At 36.4% G+C, this 21,766-nt stretch overlaps 2 protein-coding genes across 2 annotated transcripts in view; one reads left to right on the plus strand and one right to left on the minus strand.

Annotated features, from left to right (window-relative positions):
* Window positions 1-3,018: 3,018 nt before the first annotated feature.
* LOC138312082 (midasin-like) lies at window positions 3,019-6,786 on the plus strand. The gene is made up of 3 exons (XM_069253158.1): window positions 3,019-3,101; window positions 6,072-6,145; window positions 6,660-6,786. The coding sequence occupies exons 1-3, from the start codon at window positions 3,051-3,053 to the stop codon at window positions 6,784-6,786; spliced, it is 252 nt and encodes an 83-aa protein (XP_069109259.1). The 5' UTR covers window positions 3,019-3,050.
* A 4,446-nt stretch (window positions 6,787-11,232) lies between these two features.
* LOC138307276 (PAX3- and PAX7-binding protein 1-like) overlaps window positions 11,233-21,766 on the minus strand; it is a 79,074-nt gene continuing 68,540 nt past the window's right edge. Inside the window, 5 exon segments of the mRNA XM_069247931.1 lie at window positions 11,233-12,859; window positions 13,368-13,522; window positions 17,702-17,848; window positions 18,091-18,157; window positions 18,761-18,837. Of these exon segments, the coding sequence (XP_069104032.1) occupies window positions 12,784-12,859; window positions 13,368-13,522; window positions 17,702-17,848; window positions 18,091-18,157; window positions 18,761-18,837 (522 nt within the window). The 3' untranslated portion in view covers window positions 11,233-12,783.

A 21,766-nucleotide genomic window follows, 5' to 3' on the forward strand; every position in this document is an offset into this window, starting at 1 on the left:
TGTGTCATTGACAAACCTAACACAGGGGAGGCCCTCTATTTATAATGTGTCATTGACAAACCTAACACAGGGGAGGCCCTCTATTTATAATGTGTCATTGACAAACCTAACACAGGGGAGGCCCTCTATTTATAATGTGTCATTGACAAACCTAACACAGGGGAGGCCCTCTATTTATAATGTGTCATTGACAAACCTAACACAGGGGAGGCCCTCTATTTATAATGTGTCATTGACAAACCTAACACAAGGGGAGGCCCTCTATTTATAATGTGTCATTGACAAACCTAACACAGGGGAGGCCCTCTATTTATAATGTGTCATTGACAAACCTAACACAGGGGAGGCCCTCTATTTATAATGTGTCATTGACAAACCTAACACAGGGGAGGCCCTCTATTTATAATGTGTCATTGACAAACCTAACACAGGGGAGGCCCTCTATTTATAATGTGTCATTGACAAACCTAACACAGGGGAGGCCCTCTATTTATAATGTGTCATTGACAAACCTAACACAGGGGAGGCCCTCTATTTATAATGTGTCATTGACAAACCTAACACAGGGGAGGCCCTCTATTTATAATGTGTCATTGACAAACCTAACACAGGGGAGGCCCTCTATTTATAATGTGTCATTGACAAACCTAACACAGGGGAGGCCCTCTATTTATAATGTGTCATTGACAAACCTAACACAGGGGAGGCCCTCTATTTATAATGTGTCATTGACAAACCTAACACAGGGGAGGCCCTCTATTTATAATGTGTCATTGACAAACCTAACACAGGGGAGGCCCTCTATTTATAATGTGTCATTGACAAACCTAACACAGGGGAGGCCCTCTATTTATAATGTGTCATTGACAAACCTAACACAGGGGAGGCCCTCTATTTATAATGTGTCATTGACAAACCTAACACAGGGGAGGCCCTCTATTTATAATGTGTCATTGACAAACCTAACACAGGGGAGGCCCTCTATTTATAATGTGTCATTGACAAACCTAACACAGGGGAGGCCCTCTATTTATAATGTGTCAATGACAAACCTAACACAGGGGAGGCCCTCTATTTATAATGTGTCATTGACAAACCTAACACAGGGGAGGCCCTCTATTTATAATGTGTCATTGACAAACCTAACACAGGGGAGGCCCTCTATTTATAATGTGTCATTGACAAACCTAACACAGGGGAGGCCCTCTATTTATAATGTGTCATTGACAAACCTAACACAGGGGAGGCCCTCTATTTATAATGTGTCATTGACAAACCTAACACAGGGGAGGCCCTCTATTTATAATGTGTCATTGACAAACCTAACACAGGGGAGGCCCTCTATTTATAATGTGTCATTGACAAACCTAACACAGGGGAGGCCCTCTATTTATAATGTGTCATTGACAAACCTAACACAGGGGAGGCCCTCTATTTTATAATGTGTCATTGACAAACCTAACACAGGGGAGGCCCTCTATTTATAATGTGTCATTGACAAACCTAACACAGGGGAGGCCCTCTATTTATAATGTGTCATTGACAAACCTAACACAGGGGAGGCCCTCTATTTATAATGTGTCATTGACAAACCTAACACAGGGGAGGCCCTCTATTTATAATGTGTCATTGACAAACCTAACACAGGGGAGGCCCTCTATTTATAATGTGTCATTGACAAACCTAACACAGGGGAGGCCCTCTATTTATAATGTGTCATTGACAAACCTAACACAGGGGAGGCCCTCTATTTATAATGTGTCATTGACAAACCTAACACAGGGGAGGCCCTCTATTTATAATGTGTCATTGACAAACCTAACACAGGGGAGGCCCTCTATTTATAATGTGTCATTGACAAACCTAACACAGGGGAGGCCCTCTATTTATAATGTGTCATTGACAAACCTAACACAGGGGAGGCCCTCTCTATTTATAATGTGTCATTGACAAACCTAACACAGGGGAGGCCCTCTATTTATAATGTGTCATTGACAAACCTAACACAGGGGAGGCCCTCTATTTATAATGTGTCATTGACAAACCTAACACAGGGGAGGCCCTCTATTTATAATGTGTCATTGACAAACCTAACACAGGGGAGGCCCTCTATTTATAATGTGTCATTGACAAACCTAACACAGGGGAGGCCCTCTATTTATAATGTGTCATTGACAAACCTAACACAGGGGAGGCCCTCTATTTATAATGTGTCATTGACAAACCTAACACAGGGGAGGCCTCTATTATAATGTGTCATTGACAAACCTAACACAGGGGAGGGCCCTCTATTTATAATGTGTCATTGACAAACCTAACACAGGGGAGGCCCTCTATTTATAATGTGTCATTGACAAACCTAACACAGGGGAGGCCCTCTATTTATAATGTGTCATTGACAAACCTAACACAGGGGAGGCCCTCTATTTATAATGTGTCATTGACAAACCTAACACAGGGGAGGCCCTCTATTTATAATGTGTCATTGACAAACCTAACACAGGGGAGGTCCTCTATTTATAATGTGTCATTGACAAACCTAACACAGGGACTATTTATAATGTGTCATTGACAAACCTAACACAGGGGAGGCCCTCTATTTATAATGTGTCATTGACAAACCTAACACAGGGGAGGTCCTCTATTTATAATGTGTCATTGACAAACCTAACACAGGGGAGGCCCTCTATTTATAATGTGTCATTGACAAACCTAACACAGGGGAGGTCCTCTATTTATAATGTGTCATTGACAAACCTAACACAGGGGAGGCCCTCTATTTATAATGTGTCATTGACAAACCTAACACAGGGGAGGCCCTCTATTTATAATGTGTCATTGACAAACCTAACACAGGGGAGGCCCTCTATTTATAATGTGTCATTGACAAACCTAACACAGGGGAGGTCCTCTATAGTTATAATGTGTCATTGACAAACCTAACACAGGGGAGGCCCTCTATTTATAATGTGTCATTGACAAACCTAACACAGGGGAGGCCCTCAAGATTTTTTGGTCGCACCAAGCCAAGCAAACGACAGTACCAGATTATGCTAGCTATAGATGATTCCTCGAGTATGGTGGATAACCACTCGAAACAGGTAATACATGTCTGTGTGGTGACTGATAGGTCAACTGATAACTGTAATTCTTCTGGTAATATTTGGTGTATCCTTCTCCTGAAACAGGTAATACTTGTCTGTGTGGTGACTGATAGGTCAACTGATAACTGTAATTCTTCTGGTAAATATTTGGTGTATCCTTCTCCTGAAACAGGTAATACATGTCTGTGTGGTGATGACTGATAGGTCAACTGATGAAACTGTAATTCTTCTGGTAATATTTGGTGTATCCTTCTCCTGAAACAGGGTAATACTTGTCTGTGTGGTGACTGATAGGTCAAATGATAACTGTAATTCTTCTGGTAATATTTGGTGTATCCTTCTCCTGAAACAGGTAATACTTGTCTGTGTGGTGACTGATAGGTCAACTGATAACTGTAATTCTTCTGGTAAATATTTTGGTGTATCCTTCTCCTGAAACAGGTAATACATGTCTGTGTGGTGACTGATAGGTCAAACTGATAACTGTAATTCTTCTGGTAATATTTGGTGTATCCTTCTCCTGAAACAGGTAATACATGTCTGTGTGGTGACTGATAGGTCAACTGATAACTGTAATTCTTCTGGTAATATTTGGTGTATCCTTCTCCTGAAACAGGTAATACTTGTCTGTGTGGTGACTGATAGGTCAACTGATAACTGTAATTCTTCTGGTAATATTTGGTGTATCCTTCTCCTGAAACAGGTAATACTTGTCTGTGTGGTGACTGATAGGTCAACTGATAACTGTAATTCTTCTGGTAATATTTGGTGTATCCTTCTCCTGAAACAGGTAATACTTGTCTGTGTGGTGACTGATAGGTCAACTGATAACTGTAATTCTTCTGGTAATATTTGGTGTATCCTTCTCCTGAAACAGGTAATACTTGTCTGTGTGGTGACTGATAGGTCAACTGATAACTGTAATTCTTCTGGTAATATTTGGTGTATCCTTCTCCTGAAACAGGTAATACATGTCTGTGTGGTGACTGATAGGTCAACTGATAACTGTAATTCTTCTGGTAATATTTGGTGTATCCTTCTCCTGAAACAGGTAATACATGTCTGTGTGGTGACTGATAGGTCAACTGATAACTGTAATTCTTCTGGTAATATTTGGTGTATCCTTCTCCTGAAACAGGTAATACATGTCTGTGTGGTGACTGATAGGTCAACTGATAACTGTAATTCTTCTGGTAATATTTGGTGTATCCTTCTCCTGAAACAGGTAATACATGTCTGTGTGGTGACTGATAGGTCAACTGATAACTGTAATTCTTCTGGTAATATTTGGTGTATCCTTCTCCTGAAACAGGTAATACATGTCTGTGTGGTGACTGATAGGTCAACTGATAACTGTAATTCTTCTGGTAATATTTGGTGTATCCTTCTCCTGAAACAGGTAATACATGTCTGTGTGGTGACTGATAGGTCAACTGATAACTGTAATTCTTCTGGTAATATTTGGTGTATCCTTCTCCTGAAACAGGTAATACATGTCTGTGTGGTGACTGATAGGTCAACTGATAACTGTAATTCTTCTGGTAATATTTGGTGTATCCTTCTCCTGAAACAGGTAATACATGTCTGTGTGGTGACTGATAGGTCAACTGATAACTGTAATTCTTCTGGTAATATTTGGTGTATCCTTCTCCTGAAACAGGTAATACATGTCTGTGTGGTGACTGATAGGTCAACTGATAACTGTAATTCTTCTGGTAATATTTGGTGTATCCTTCTCCTGAAAACAGGTAATACATGTCTGTGTGGTGACTGATAGGTCAACTGATAACTGTAATTCTTCTGGTAATATTTGGTGTATCCTTCTCCTGAAACAGGTAATACATGTCTGTGTGGTGACTGATAGGTCAACTGATAACTGTAATTCTTCTGGTAATATTTGGTGTATCCTTCTCCTGAAACAGGTAATACATGTCTGTGTGGTGACTGATAGGTCAACTGATAACTGTAATTCTTCTGGTAATATTTGGTGTATCCTTCTCCTGAAACAGGTAATACATGTCTGTGTGGTGACTGATAGGTCAACTGATAACTGTAATTCTTCTGGTAATATTTGGTGTATCCTTCTCCTGAAACAGGTAATACATGTCTGTGTGGTGACTGATAGGTCAACTGATAACTGTAATTCTTCTGGTAATATTTGGTGTATCCTTCTCCTGAAACAGGTAATACATGTCTGTGTGGTGACTGATAGGTCAACTGATAACTGTAATTCTTCTGGTAATATTTGGTGTATCCTTCTCCTGAAACAGGTAATACATGTCTGTGTGGTGACTGATAGGTCAACTGATAACTGTAATTCTTCTGGTAATATTTGGTGTATCCTTCTCCTGAAACAGGTAATACATGTCTGTGTGGTGACTGATAGGTCAACTGATAACTGTAATTCTTCTGGTAATATTTGGTGTATCCTTCTCCTGAAACAGGTAATACATGTCTGTGTGGTGACTGATAGGTCAACTGATAACTGTAATTCTTCTGGTAATATTTGGTGTATCCTTCTCCTGAAACAGGTAATACATGTCTGTGTGGTGACTGATAGGTCAACTGATAACTGTAATTCTTCTGGTAATATTTGGTGTATCCTTCTCCTGAAACAGGTAATACTTGTCTGTGTGGTGACTGATAGGTCAACTGATAACTGTAATTCTTCTGGTAATATTTGGTGTATCCTTCTCCTGAAACAGGTAATACTTGTCTGTGTGGTGACTGATAGGTCAACTGATAACTGTAATTCTTCTGGTAATATTTGGTGTATCCTTCTGATTGTACTGCGTTCTTCTTCATCAACTCAGATAGTGAAAAGTTTCAACATTATTTGAACATTCCTGATTTCAAATACGATTTTTTTTTTAAGCTTAATTCTAAATCATTCAAACTGGTCCATCAATATTTTTGTTATTTCATCAATATTTATTATGTTTATTTTGTATTATCTGATTGTTTCAGCTTGCATATGAATCCCTAGCTTTGATAGCCAATGCTCTGACTTTGCTGGAATCAGGAGAGCTTGGCATTTGCAGGTAATTTGAATTTAAAGGGGAAATCGAACCCTGCCATTTTAATTTCTGGGAGAAAATATGGCATAAAATGTTATTTGATAAATGTAGTCGTTGTGAGCATATATATATATATATCAAGTCACTTGACCATTCATGTTTTTGGGTTTATGCCAGAAATATTGTAATATAATGTTTAATGGGTGATCGGGTGGTGTAGTGGTTAAGCTGCTCGCCTTTCACCTAGTCGGCTGGGGTTCGATCCCCGGAACGGATGTGAAAAGGTTAGGGGTCACCTGCCCGATCACTAAGACCCCTCGTGCGCTTTTATCCGGGCCATCGAGAGTGATTTGCATAAGTTGTATAACTTGTTTCGTAATCGATGTAAAAGAAATATAGTTTATATTTTATGTAATGTTTAACTACTTCTGAATTAGCTAAAGTTTACACGGTGAACTTTATTTCTTATCTAATCTACCAGTTGTGATAATTAATATTATTGATTGTGCTTAAATAGAGTTTTGTTTACTTTTGTTAGTTTTGGAGAAAGTGTTCGTCTGCTGCATCCGTTCACTGAACAGTTCACGACTCAGTCTGGTGCTCGACTTCTACAACACTTCACGTTTGAGCAGAAAAAGACTAAGATTGCTCAGGTAGGCAACTGAAATTTCAAACTCAACAGAACTTGAGATGGGATTTTTATCTGCCAGAAAAATACTTTTGTTAAACTTAATTGAAGCATCTTGACTATCTTTGTAGCACGCTAGCTTCCTAAATAAAGTCTTTGTAATATTGAAGTGAGTAACACTTGTTTTCTATTATATTAACTTTGATTGTGGAACACAAAATCATCAGTGATCATTAATTTAAAATTGTTTAGATATACAACTAAGGGTCATGTTAGAATTTGAGATTTTTCTTCAGAAACTGTGTCAATAATTGATGTTCATTGACTTATAATTAGACACGTTGCACTATAACTCCACGTTTTAAAGTCTTCATTTTACAGCTAGCTGCTAATTTTTCACAGGAATATTTGTTAACACAACCCATCCCAAAAATAAGGGATCAATCCATATCTAACATACATACCCTGATGTTATACATGTGTAATGTTTACTTCAGGATTCCATATCTAACATACATACCCTGATGTTATACATGTGTAATGTTTACTTCAGGATTCCATATCTAACATACATACCCTGATGTTATACATGTGTAATGTTTACTTCAGGATTCCATATCTAACATACATACCCTGATGTTATACATGTGTAATGTTTACTTCAGGATTCCATATCTAACATACATACCCTGATGTTATACATGTGTAATGTTTACTTCAGGATTCCATATCTAACATACATACCCTGATGTTATACATGTGTAATGTTTACTTCAGGATTCCATATCTAACATACATACCCTGATGTTATACATGTGTACTTCAGATGTTTACTTCAGGATTCCATATTGGATATCAGAGTCCCTGTGTTTAAGGAAGCTGGACAGGTAAGATAAAACATTTATTATAATTGTGATAATTTTTCTGAGGATTTTTCTAGATAATTTACGACCTCATTACCACTTAAAATTAATTATGGAGAGAAAGGATGCATTTTTAAACAGTACAGATGTCATACAACATTTTACTTATGGTGCACTGTGTTGTAAACGATTTTTTTTTGTTTTTTGTTTCATCTTAATTACAGATGCTGATTATATAACGTATATGGTTATATCATAAAGCTCTTTTCGCATGTTCAATATAGTTAGAAAGCCTTCTTCACATGTTTACTTACATATTCTTGACTTGTAATGTATATTGTTCCATTACAGATGCCAGAGATCAAGTCCTACATGGACCACTTTCCTTTCCCGTTCTACATCATACTGCGAGACATCAACTCTCTGCCAAATGTATTGTGCGACGCCCTCAGACAGTGGTTTGAATTAGTGACTTCTGTGTGACGCCCTCAGACAGTGGTTTGAATTAGTGACTTCTGTGTGACGCCCTCAGACAGTGGTTTGAATTCGTGACTTCTGTGTGACACCCTCAGACAATGGTTTGAATTAGTAACTTCTGTGTGACGCCCTCAGACAGTAGTTTGAATTAGTGACTTCAGTGTGACGCCCTCAGACAGTGGTTTGAATTAGTGACTTCAGTGTGATGCCCTCAGACAGTGGTTTGAATTAGTGACTTCTGTGTGACGCCCTAAGACAGTGGTTTGAATTAGTGACTTCTGTGTGACGCCCTCAGACATTGGTTTGAATTAGTGACTTCTGTGTGGGTTTTGAATTAGTGACTTCTGTGTGACGCCCTGGTGGTTTGAATTAGACTTCTGTGTGACGCCCTCAGACAGTGGTTTGAATTAGTGACTTCAGTGTGACGCCCTCAGACAGTGGTTTGAATTAGTGACTTCAGTGTGATGCCCTCAGACAGTGGTTTGAACTTCACCACAACATCCAGTCTCAGTTACTTCTCTGTTATGTGTGGTGAAACTGTGATACCACCAGACAATTTCATTGTAAATACAAAGTGATATGTGGAAATGTTTGTACTGTGTTTAGGTGGTACTGTACAGCAATTAGCTTCTATAAATAGTCCCAACATGTAAAAAGAATAGGATGTGTCTGGCTTTAACAATTGTAGATAATACAATTAATATAATAATACAATGATTAAATGTCTATATGTATTATAATACAATATTAAGTGTCTGTGTATCATAATACAATGATTAAGTATCTACATGTATTATAATACAATGATTAAGTGTCTACATTATCATAATACAATGATTAAGTATCTACATGTATTATAATACAATATTAAGTATCTACATGTATTATAATACAATGATTAAGTGTCTACATTATCATAATACAATGATTAAGTATCTACATGTAATATAATACAATATTAAGTATCTACATGTATTATAATACAATGATTAAGTGTCTACATGTATTTTAATACAATGATTAAGTGTCTATGTATCATAATACAATGATTAAGTGTCCATATGTATTATAATACAATATTAAGTATCTATATGTATTATAATACAATATTAAGTATCTACATGTATTATAATACAATGATTAAGTATCTATATGTATTATAATACAATATTAAGTATCTATATGTATTATAATACAATATTAAGTATCTACATGTATTATAATACAATATTAAGTGTCTATATGTATTATAATACAATATTAAGTGTCTATATGTATTATAATACAATATTAAGTGTCTATATGTATTATAATATAATATTAAGTATCTATATGTATTATAATACAATATTAAGTATCTATATGTATTATAATACAATGATTAAGTGTCCATATGTATTATAATACAATGATTAAGTGTCTACATGTATTATAATACAATGATTAAGTGTCTATATGTATTATAATACAATAATTAAGTGTCTACATGTATTATAATACAATGATTAAGTGTCTAAATGTATTATAATACAATGATTGTGTCTATATGTAGTATAATACAATGATTAAGTGTCCATATGTATTATAATACAATATTAAGGTGTCTATATGTATTATAATACAATAATTAAGTATCTACATGTATTATAATACAATATTAAGGTGTCTATATGTATTATAATACAATGATTAAGTATCTACATGTATTATAATACAATGATTAAGTGTCTACATTATCATAATACAATGATTAAGTATCTACATGTATTATAATACAATATTAAGGTGTCTATATGTATTATAATACAATGATTAAGTATCTACATGTATTATAATACAATATTAAGTATCTACATGTATTATGATACAATGATTAAGTGTCTACATGTATTATAATACAATATTAAGTATCTACATGTATTATAATACAATATTAAGGTGTCTATATGTATTATAATACAATGATTAAGTATCTACATGTATTATAATACAATATTAAGTATCTACATGTATTATAATATAATATTAAGGTGTCTATATGTATTATAATACAATGATTAAGTGATCATATTAAAGAATTATTGTATATGTAATAGACTGCTATAGTAAGTTTTATCCTCAACTTGAATATCTATTTTACAAGATCTTAAAAAAAATTATTAAAGAAGTTGTTTTTTTTTAAAGAAAAAGGGATACTTTTTCTGTAATAGTTTCAACACGACTCGTTCAATAAGAACGTAATTAGTATGAAGGTGCTATGGTTGACTTTGTAAATAGAATAAAACTGTTCTCGTAGTCTCTTCAACTGTATTAGAAATATCTTAATAATGCAATATGAATTGAAAGGTTTTCTACATGTGGATGTATTTCAACATTTTATGACAAAATATTGCATTAACTGGATTACTCCATTAGCATTGTAACTTTTTTTTATAAACATTTTTCTTGAGATAAATTATTGACAACAGGGATTGGACACAAGTTTTTCCAACTTTGTCTTTTGTTAAGTCTGTTAAGGTTGAGTACATGTAACTGTTGCTATTGTCTTGTTAGAACTGTTTAACAGATGGTGTGGAAGTACCAGTTCTAATGCTGCTCGTATAGAAGGAAGTTGTTACCATAATTGGCATTACAGCTTGTTTAAAAGAAATAAACCTTAAATTTACTAAATAGTTCCTGTTTGTGATTCTTTACTTGGGAATCACAGAATGATTCCTTCTGACTTCACAGTTCATTATACTATAGCTTATTCAATAGCATGATTGCACAATCATGTTAAAGGGACATTCCTTTGTTTCAAGCAGCCAAAATGACAGCTGAATATAAGTACTGATTTAACATGTAATCAATTTTCAGCAATTATTTTTTGTTTAACACTTTAATATCTAAACGAAGGAATGTCCCTTTAACAAATGATTATCAGTACATGTATGTCTAATAGGCAGGAACACAATCTGTAGGCTGTCCTTCCAAAACATTTGTGAAAGGAGTAGTCGGCCATCTTGGAACAGAAACCTATCACCACTTGGTCAAGCTGATAAACTAATCATTACTGGAACAGAAACCTATCACCACTTGGTCAAGCTGATAAACTAATCATTACTGGCAAGTTCTGTGTTTTCAATTAAAAAGAACAGTATATATATCATTCCATAGATTTATTTCCTAACAAATGATGACATTCCAGAATGCATCTTGAAACATCTACAAGATTTATACAAATAAAAATAGTATCACTTGGATTTAATTAATTATCAACATTATCTACTGATTAAATTTGCTAATAACAAATTCCAAGTGTCATCAGATTTTGACACACTATGATAATATCCATCATAACAACAGCATTAAACAATTATACTGCATACACAGTTATCGAGTAATACCACCATCAAATCTGAATATATCAAATAGCGAGCTAGGAATCAAAGATACATTATTTTAGAACTTGTATCTTCAACACTAGTTCATTGGAAACATCTTTAGTACACAATATTAAAACACTTAGCCATGGGTATCTGAATGTCGGACAGAAAAACTCTAGTGATTTCTAGATTGAGTAGGACGTCCACTTAGGCCTGAAATCTCTATTGGTTTCTAAATTGAGAAGAATGTCCAGTTAAACATATATGTCTCGGTTGCTTTCTCAGTATCTAGAGGACATAGAGTACTTAGAGAGTTGTCAGTCTGGGAAGAATAAATTCTAGCATAACACTTCGAATTGTTGGAAAAGTCCTTTAAAAGATTTTTTTTGCATGAATGTTTTCAACAAGAAACATTTCCACAAAAATATTTCTCACTTGTGGATCGGACAGGTAATATTTACTGTAACAATACACAATATGACCAGGTGATCGTAGACATGATTACAGCACTTGGTATAGGACACAGTCCAAAGTTACCACGTACACATCCAAACTTTGTTACTGAGAAATAAACAGATAATCAGAACTTAGTATAGGACACAGTCCAGCAGTTCAAAGTTACCATGGACACATTCCAAACTTTGTTACTGAGAAATAAACAGATAATCAGAACTTAGTATAGGACACAGTCCAGCAGTTCAAAGTTACCATGGACACATTCCAAACTTTGTTACTGAGAAATAAACAGAAAATCAGAACTTAGTATAGGACACAGTCCAGCAGTTCAAAGTTACCATGGACACATTCCAAACTTTGTTACTGAGAAATAAACAGAAAATCAGAACTTAGTATAGGACAAAAAAGTTACCATGGACACATTCCAAACTTTGTTACTGAGAAATAAACAGAAAATCAGAACTTGTATAGGACACAGTCCAGCAGTTCAAAGTTACCATGGACGCATTCCAAACTTTGTTACTGAGAAATAAACAGATAATCAGAACTTGATATAGTGGCCTTTGGTAGGTTATGATACTTGAGATTTATATTTATTTATTTATTAACTAGTAGGAATTGTGTCCATCTGAATGAGAGTTGACCAGCATCCAGGAGTTGTACATCAGAGTTATAAGTGAATCTTCACACAATCAAATTACCACTTGAAATTCGAACAGCTCCCAAGAAATGCTGTTTGATATACCACGCATAGTTCACAGGATTCATCTTTCATTTAATTACTCCCTAGGTGTGATGTCAACATCAATGACTGTTAAACGATAAACATGAACAAGCTGCCTCTTGTGTTGTTTATTTATTTACGAGTCACCATCATATTTGTAGGCTGAGAGCATGGTCCAGTGCATGAACATTCACAAGCATTTTGTTGATCTGTTTAATCATGTCCCTGTAAATTACAACAAAATCTATTTAATACATTATAGTACTTAAAATTATATGACTGACAGAGAAAAGCTTAAAGATGCTCTGCCACCAACAGAGCATAAACTATACTCATCATTTGAACAATAATTGGTGTTTGTATGTATGTCTAATTGACACAAAAAATAATATAAAATAATTTATTTTGCTTTTGGTGCATACACAATCAGTACTTTATTCCATATAGGATAAAGTGCCACAGAATTTTTTTCGGGAGGCAATCAATTATTTTTTATATTTTTAACTTAAAGTAAAATTAGAAGCTCAAACTTTTCAATGGTAGCAATGGTGTAAAGTAAGTAACTTTTGTAATCGAAGAAAAATAACAGCAGTAGAGCTTCTTTAATAAGATAAAAGAAAATTCTTGTATCACCAACGTATAACCATAACAAAATTAATATCGAAAATGCTGCTTTTATCGGATACATCAGGATTTATGCAAACATTTACAAAATTCAATATTAATGACATACCGATATTCCTTTTTGTCCATGTCTTTAGCAGCAGAGAGGTCTTTGTCGATGTTTCTAGCAGCAGATACCATGTATTTACAGAGATTCTCGAGTTGAGGTAAGGATTTTTCTTCATTCAGGCCTGAAAACCACTCCTTCGGGAACGTCGAGACAATCTGGGGATGACAACACAAACTATAGTTCTTTAACATGTCTGATCCAAAAACAAAGATTGTGAATAATACCTGATTACTAGTATATCCGATATTAAATTCATGTGAGGAAAAATTGATGAATATTATTTTTGACAAAACCAGCTACAAACTTAAGTTGTTTCACACAGGTTTGAAAAAAATATGGTTTGAAAAGAAGGGTTTTACTATAATTACTGATGAGACTTGACATCTGAGATTTCAATTAATATGAGAGTTACTGATTAAAGAAACTTCAGAATGTTTAATCTAACTCACTGAATGACATTTCTGTAGAGTTAATCTAACTCACCGAATGACATATCTGTAGATTTAATCTAACTCACCGAATTACATTTCTGTATGAGTTAATCTAACTCACCGAGAATGACATTTCTGTAGAGTTAATCTAACTCACCGAATGACATTTCTGTAGATTTAATCTAACTCACCAAATGACATTTCTGTAGAGTTATCTAACTCACCAATGAGATTTCTGTATAGATTTAATCTAACTCACCAAATGAGATTTCTGTAGAGTTAATCTAACTCACCAAATGAGATTTCTGTAGAGTTAATCTAACTCACAAATGAGATTTCTGTAGAGTTAATCTAACTCACCAAATGAGATTTCTGTAGAGTTAATCTAACTCACCAAATGAGATTTCTGTAGATTTAATCTAACTCACCAAATGACATTTCTGTAGAGTTAATCTAACTTGCCAAATGACTTTTCTGTAAGAGTTTATCTAACTCACTCAATGAATAATTTCTGTAGAAGTTTATCTAACTCACCGAGTGACATTTCTGTAGAGTTTAATCTAACTCACCAAATGACTTTTCTGTAAAGTTTATCTAACTCACCAATGACATTTCTGTAAAGTTAATCTAACTCACCAAATGTGACATTTCTGTAGAGTTAATCTAACTCACCAAATGAGATTTCTGTAGAGTTAATCTAACTCACCAAATGACATTTCTGTAGAGTTAATCTAACTCACCGAGTGACATATCTGTAGAGTTAATCTAACTCACCAAATTACATTTCTGTATGGTTAATCTAACTCACCGAGTGACATTTCTGTAGAGTTTATCTAACTCACCGAATGACATTTCTGTAGAGTTAATCTAACTCACCGAATGACATTTCTGTAGAGTTTATCTAACTCACCAAATGAGATTTCTGTAGATTTAATCTAACTCACCGAGTGACATTTCTGTAGAATTAATCTAACTCACTGAATGACATTTCTGTAGAGTTAATCTAACTCACCAAATGACATTTCTGTATTGTTAATCTAACTCACCAAATGACATTTCTGTAGAGTTTATCTAACTCACCGATGACATTTCTGTAGAGTTTAATCTAACTCACCGAATGACATTTCTGTAGAGTTTATCTAACTCACGAATGACATTTCTGTAGAGTTAATCTAACTCACCGAGTGACATTTCTGTAGAGTTTAATCTAACTCACCAAATGACATTTCTGTAGAGTTTACTATCTAACTCACTCACCGAGTGACATTTCTGTAGAGTTAATCTAACTCACCAAATGACATTTCTGTAGAGTTTATCTAACTCACCGAATGACATTTCTGTAGAGTTTATCTAACTCACCGAATGACATTTCTGTAGAGTTAATCTAACTCACCAAATGACATTTCTGTAGAGTTAATCTAACTCACCAAATGACATTTCTGTAGAGTTAATCTAACTCACCGAATGACATTTCTGTAGAGTTAATCTAACTCACCGAATGACATTTCTGTAGAGTTTATCTAACTCACCGAGTGACATTTCTGTAGAGTTAATCTAACTCACCGAATGACATTTCTGTAGAGTTAATCTAACTCACCGAGTGACATTTCTGTAGAGTTAATCTAACTCACCAAATGACATTTCTGTAGAGTTAATCTAACTCACCGAATGACATTTCTGTAGAGTTAATCTAACTCACCAAATGACATTTCTGTAGAGTTTATCTAACTCACCAAATGACATTTCTGTAGAGTTTATCTAACTCACCGAATGACATTTCTGTAGAGTTTATCTAACTCACCGAATGACATTTCTGTAGAGTTTATCTAACTCACCAAATGACATTTCTGTAGATTTAATTAATCTAACTCACCAAATGACATTTCTGTAGAGTTAATCTAACTCACCAAATGACATTTCTGTAGAGTTAATCTAACTCACCGAGTGACATTTCTGTAGAGTTAATCTAACTCACCGAATGACATTTCTGTAGAGTTAATCTAACTCACCGAATGACATTTCTGTAAAGTTTATCTAACTCACCGAATGACATTTCTGTAGAGTTTAATCTAACTCACCAAATGACATTTCTGTAGAGTTAATCTAACTCACCAAATGACATTTCTGTAGAGTTTTAATCTAACTCACCGAATGACATTTCTGTAGAGTTAATCTAACTCATCAGTGACATTTCTGTAGAGTTAATCTAATTAACTCACCAATGACATTTCTGTAGAGTTTAATCTAACTCACCGAGTGACATTTCTGTAGAGTTTAATCTAACTCACCGAATGACATTTCTGTAGAGTTAATCTAACTCACCGAGTGACATTTCTGTAGAGTTAATCTAACTCACCGAGTGACATTTCTGTAGAGTTAATCTAACTCACCGAGTGACATTTCTGTAGAGTTAATCTAACTCACCAAATGACATTTCTGTAGAGTTAATCTAACTCACCGAGTGACATTTCTGTAGAGTTTATCTAACTCACTGAATGACATTTCTGTAGAGTTAATCTAACTCACCGAGTGACATTTCTGTAGAGTTAATCTAATTACTCACCGAGTGACATTTCTGTAGAGTTAATCTAACTCACCGAATGATATTTCTGTAGAGTTAATCTAACTCACCGAGTGACATTTCTGTAGAGTTAATCTAACTCACCGAGTGACATTTCTGTAGAGTTTATCTAACTCACCGAGTGACATTTCTGTATGGTTAATCTAAGTCACTGAATGACATTTCTGTGTGGTTAATCTAACTCACCGAGTGACATTTCTGTATGGTTACCGTCATGTCGGTCTAACCATTGACGACGACAGTGATGTACTTGCCGCTCAACTTGCACAATACTATTGCATACTGGGTTACAATATAATGCTAAACGCGAGTTGATTGGTTGGTGGGCGTGGCTTATATCGTGTGATATGATTGACCCACGTGTGATAGATCTATCCTGAACTCATCGGGTATTACCGTACTCATAAGAACTAGATCTATCCTGAACTCATCGGGTATTACCGTAAGAACTGCAGGATGTGTCCATACTTTCTCGGGTATTACTGTATCCATAAGAACTGCAGGATGTGTCCATACTTTCTATTAGGCCTACCTGCAGTTTTTACAACAGACGTTTCTTCAAAGAAAGCTCTGACATTAAATGCGATAATGCGGTTTTCATGAGCTGCTGTCCGTGTTTCAGCCGGGATAGACTGAATAATATTTTGCGTCATCGCTAGCATAATTCATGGTAGGGAATGTGCGTCACAAACGTTAGCTAGGCTACTTCAAGAACAACGTAATGGCTGCCGAGAGGCCCGCCTCACGGTAAGTTTACTTCTGTTTGTTACTTTATCAATCAACTTCTTAAATATCTAAGTACTTTTAATTCACTGCGGATTTTAATTATTCTATAAACTTAAGACTTCTTTGGTAATTTTGCTTGGGTGCCGATAAACAGGTAACTGGGTCAAATGTCCTGCGTGCAGTCACATTCTTTATAATCTTGTGACAACCTCCTCTCGTAACATCAGTTGCTTTTTTTTTTTTTTTTTTTTTTTTACTAATCTCATGAAAAAGATAATCCTTTAGTTTATAATGAAGATCAAGTAATTCACGACGAAGTTTACCATCCGTCAGTACCCCATTAGCATAAGATCTTCCACACACGTTTTTTTAATCAGGCGCAGCCATATTGCCTTTCAAACTTTAGAACATTGTCAGATAAACTCCGCCCACTCGCTCTATCGCCTGACGTCGGGTAGGCTATCTAAACTCCGCCCCCCCTCCAGACAATTGACAGAACCACTTGACCAGTTGATAATACTGTCGCTCAACATACCGAGGTATTACATCATTTATTTTGTCAACGGTTAGACCGACACAACAATAATTGAACTCACCGAGTGACATTTCTGTATGGTTTCCTGGTTGAGGACAGAATTACAGAGGCCTAGGATGATGTAGCGGTTGAGGAGACCATCTAGTGCTAGGTTCTGTAGAATACTGGTCGATATGATACCATGCCAACTCATTATACTGCCAAGTAACTGAAATCACAATGTAAAATTCTTCACAATCACAACCTATATCATCAGTGATATCAATTTCAGTCAAATATTTCCTTAAATATTTTTGAAACTTTACTTTAATCAATAAAACATAATAAGTAATTAAACTCAAACATAAATACTTCCAGATAACACTGAAAACATACAATATTCAATTCTTTCAGTGAATATCATCATACCAAGAAAGTCCATTGTAAAATTCTAGAAAATGTTTGTCGTACCTTTATACAAGTCCAGGACTGTCTGTGAAAGAATACTGAGGCTCCAGAGGATCGATTCTCTATCGCCCTGGAAAACAAAATCAACAATGTCACATAAATGTTTATATTGATGTACTCCTAAAATCAAACCTTCATTTCTCTCAATGCTAGGTAGATCTTCACAACAAATGTAAAGGGTGTTGTCTTCCATGGCCATCACACACAAGTACTGGATACATCTGATAACTAGCATGAACAGACTACCACAACACCTTCAGGATGAGTTGATACTAACTCATGGGAAACCCAACTAAATTGTCATGTGTGTTTATAACAATATCATAAAGGACTGAATCATATACATAACTATAGAAATACAACTGGGAGAACTAGAACTGTAGCCAGAGTGGACGACTAAAACCCCCCACTGCACAAATTTAGTAATAACTCCATGAATAGGGGACATAGGAGAACCCAATATAGTTTAATCAATTCCCTTTTATGTCAGGGTTCTGTGTACCAAATTTTTATCAATATCTGTCATGTAGTTTAAGAGGAGTTTGACAGACAAAGTTGTGTCTACAGACAGAGAGACGGACTACCAGACAACCCAATTCCAGTGTACACCCCCCCCCCTTTCCCCTCACCCCCCCCCCCCCCCCCCCCCCCCCATCCCTTTCCCCTCACTTACGATTTTGGGTACAGCGGCATGAAAACATCATCGTCCATGGTTTTCTGTAGTCTTTTTACAACAGCATGGAGTAAGTTCTGAAAAGTAGATTCAATATAAATATTATAAACAAGAGGCCCAGAGGGCCTGTATCGCTCACCTGGTTTTTTGTTAGTAATTATCACAAGACTCTGACAATTAGAAAAATAAGCAAAATTGACTCCCAAAGTTTAATTTTGAATCACAACCATACAATGATGCTATTGATACCATACAAATATGCTATCCAATACATAGGTTCAGAGACAAAGTAATTTATATGAAAGTAGTAGCCTAATTGACCTTTTTGACCTCGCATCTATTGCCGTCTAAGGCCCCGGGGGTCAGCCCTATCATTTGTACAATTTCAAATCCCAACCCTATAAGGATGCTACCATTGCATTATAAGTGCTCTTCCATTCTTAGTTGCAGAGAAGAAGTCGTTTATATCCTTTCGACGGCCGGCAGGATTCGAACTTGACTCAATTTTGATAGTAGGTTATTACAAATGCCATCTATGAAAGCAGTTTGCATCTAGATTACGGTTTGATGCCATTTTCACGATGATAACAAACAGCACACACTACAAACAAGTAAAAACAGTCACCGGAAGTCCCCTAAAGGTCACCACGCACGGGTCATGGAAGGCAGAAACCTGCGCGTGGGACTTGTTTTTTTTTTTTTTTTTTTTGAAATCGGTGCTATTTTCCCCTTCCTTTCCCCTTTCTCTCTATTTTCTCTTACTTTGATATCTCTTCTATCGTTTAAGACCATCTGCATGTCTGTATCTTGATAATTAAGCTCACAACGACAGGTTTCCGGGCACACACTAAAATCCGGGTTTCAGACCTCAATTTTTGACTTATTTGGGCATGTTCAAAGGTGATTTGTGACGTCACTTATGCAATGACCGAATCGATATTGACATGCTATATAGGGATGAACATCTTCTTTTCAAAAAACTAGTATTTAGTTTTCAACGGTCTCAGTGGGGCTCCAGAAGGGTGCATGAAATGGGGCAAATGCATAATTACGCATAAATACGTTACGGCCGTCCAAAGGATATGGAAATAGCTAAATTAACCTCTTTTGACCCCACCCTTCAGGCCCCCGGGGGTCAGCCCCATCATTTGCACAATTTGGAATCCCCACCCTATAAGGATGCTACCATTGCATTATGGGTGCTATACCATGCTTAGTTGCAGAGAAGAAGTCATTTATATGGAAATAGCCAAATTGACCCCTTTTGACCCCGCCCCTCAGGCCCCCGGGGGGTCAGCCCTATCATTTGCACAATTTTGAATCCCCACACTATAAGGAGCAACCATTGTATTATGGGTGCTATACCATGCTTATTTTCAGAGAAGTCGTTTATATGGAAATAGCCAAATTGGCCCCTTTTGACCCCGCCCCTCAGGCCCTCGGGGGGGTCAGCCCTATCAGTTGCACAATTTTGAATTCCCACCCTATAAGGATGCTACCATTGCATTATGGGTGCTATACCACGCTTAGTTGCAGAGAAGAAGTCGTTTATATGGAGAAGCCAAATTGACCCCTTTTGACCCCGCCACTCAAGCCCCCGGGGGGGTCAGCCCTATCATTTGCACAATTTTGAATTCCCACCCTATAAGGATGCTACCATTGCATTATGGGTGCTATACCATGCTTAGTTTCAGAGAAGAAGTTGTTTATATGGAAATAGCCAAATTGGCCCCTTTTGACCCCGCCCCTCAGGCCCCTGGGGGGTCAGCCCCATCATTTGTACAATTTTGAATCCCCACCCTATAACGATACTACCATTGCATTATGAGTGCTATCTCTTGCTTAGTTTCAGAGAAGAAGTCGTTTTTATGGAAATAGCCAAATTGACCCCATTTGACCCCGCCCCTCAGGCCCCCGGGGGGTCATCCCCATCCTTTGTACAATTTTGAATCCCAACCCTATAAGGATGCTACCATTGCATTATGGGTGCTATCCTATGCTTGGTTTCAGAGAAGAAGTCATTTATATGGAAATAGCCAAATTGACCCCTTTTGACCCCCGCCCATCAGGCCCCCCGGGGGTCAGCCCCATCATTTGTACAATTTTGAATCCCCACCCTATAACGATACTACCATTGCATTATGAGTGCTATCTCTTGTTTAGTTTCAGAGAAGAAGTCCTTTATATGGAAATAGCCAAATTGACCCCTTTTGGCCCCGCCCCTCAGGCCCCCGGGGGATCAGCCCCATCATTTGTACAATTTTCAGTTAGTAGCCCATAAGGATGCTACCAGTCAAATTTTGTTGAAATCCGACCAGCGGTTATGGAGAAGAAGTCGATTGTTGACGGACGCCGGACGCTGGACGCGGACGCTGCGGTGTCCCATAAGCTCACCTCGGTCCTTCGGACCAGGTGAGCTAATAAATTCAGAAAAGCATGTCAGTCACAAAGATCCATAGTTTGTCATACTCCCAGAATAGTCATAGAATAATGAGGATTGACCCAACTAAAAATTAAATAATAAACAAGAGGCCCAGAGGGCCTGTATCGCTCACCTGGTTTTTCGTTAGTAATTATCACAAGACTCAGACAATTAGAAAAATAAGCAAAATTGACTCCCAAAGTTTAATTTTGAATCACAACCATACAATGATGCTATTGATACCATACAAATATGCTATCCAATACATAGGTTCAGAGACAAAGTAATTTATATGAAAATAGTAGCCTAATTGACCTTTTGACCTCGCATCTATTGCCGTCTAAGGCCCCGGGGATCAGCCCTATCATTTGTACAATTTCAAATCCCAACCCTATAAGGATGCTACCATTGCATTATAAGTGCTCTTCCATTCTTGGTTGCAGAGAAGAAGTCGTTTATATGGAAATAGCTAAATTGACCCCTTTTGACCCCACCCTTCAGGCCCCCGGGGGGTCAGCCCCATCATTTGCAAAATTTTGAATTCAAACCCTATAAGGATGTAACCATTGCATTATGAGCGTAAT

This window comes from Argopecten irradians, chromosome 1, assembly GCF_041381155.1.
Source record: "Argopecten irradians isolate NY chromosome 1, Ai_NY, whole genome shotgun sequence".
Taxonomy (NCBI): Eukaryota; Metazoa; Mollusca; class Bivalvia; order Pectinida; family Pectinidae; genus Argopecten; species Argopecten irradians.

What these genes read in the sequence shown, in the direction of transcription:
- LOC138312082 (XM_069253158.1), top strand. Translation starts at nt 3,051, where the DNA reads ATGCTAGCTATAGATGATTCCTCGAGTATGGTGGATAACCACTCGAAA. An exon ending in TGGATAACCACTCGAAACAG is followed by an intron (nt 3,102 to 6,071) that starts GTAATACATGTC and finishes TGATTGTTTCAG; the next exon opens with CTTGCATATGAATCCCTAGC. An exon ending in GGAGAGCTTGGCATTTGCAG is followed by an intron (nt 6,146 to 6,659) that starts GTAATTTGAATT and finishes TACTTTTGTTAG; the next exon opens with TTTTGGAGAAAGTGTTCGTC.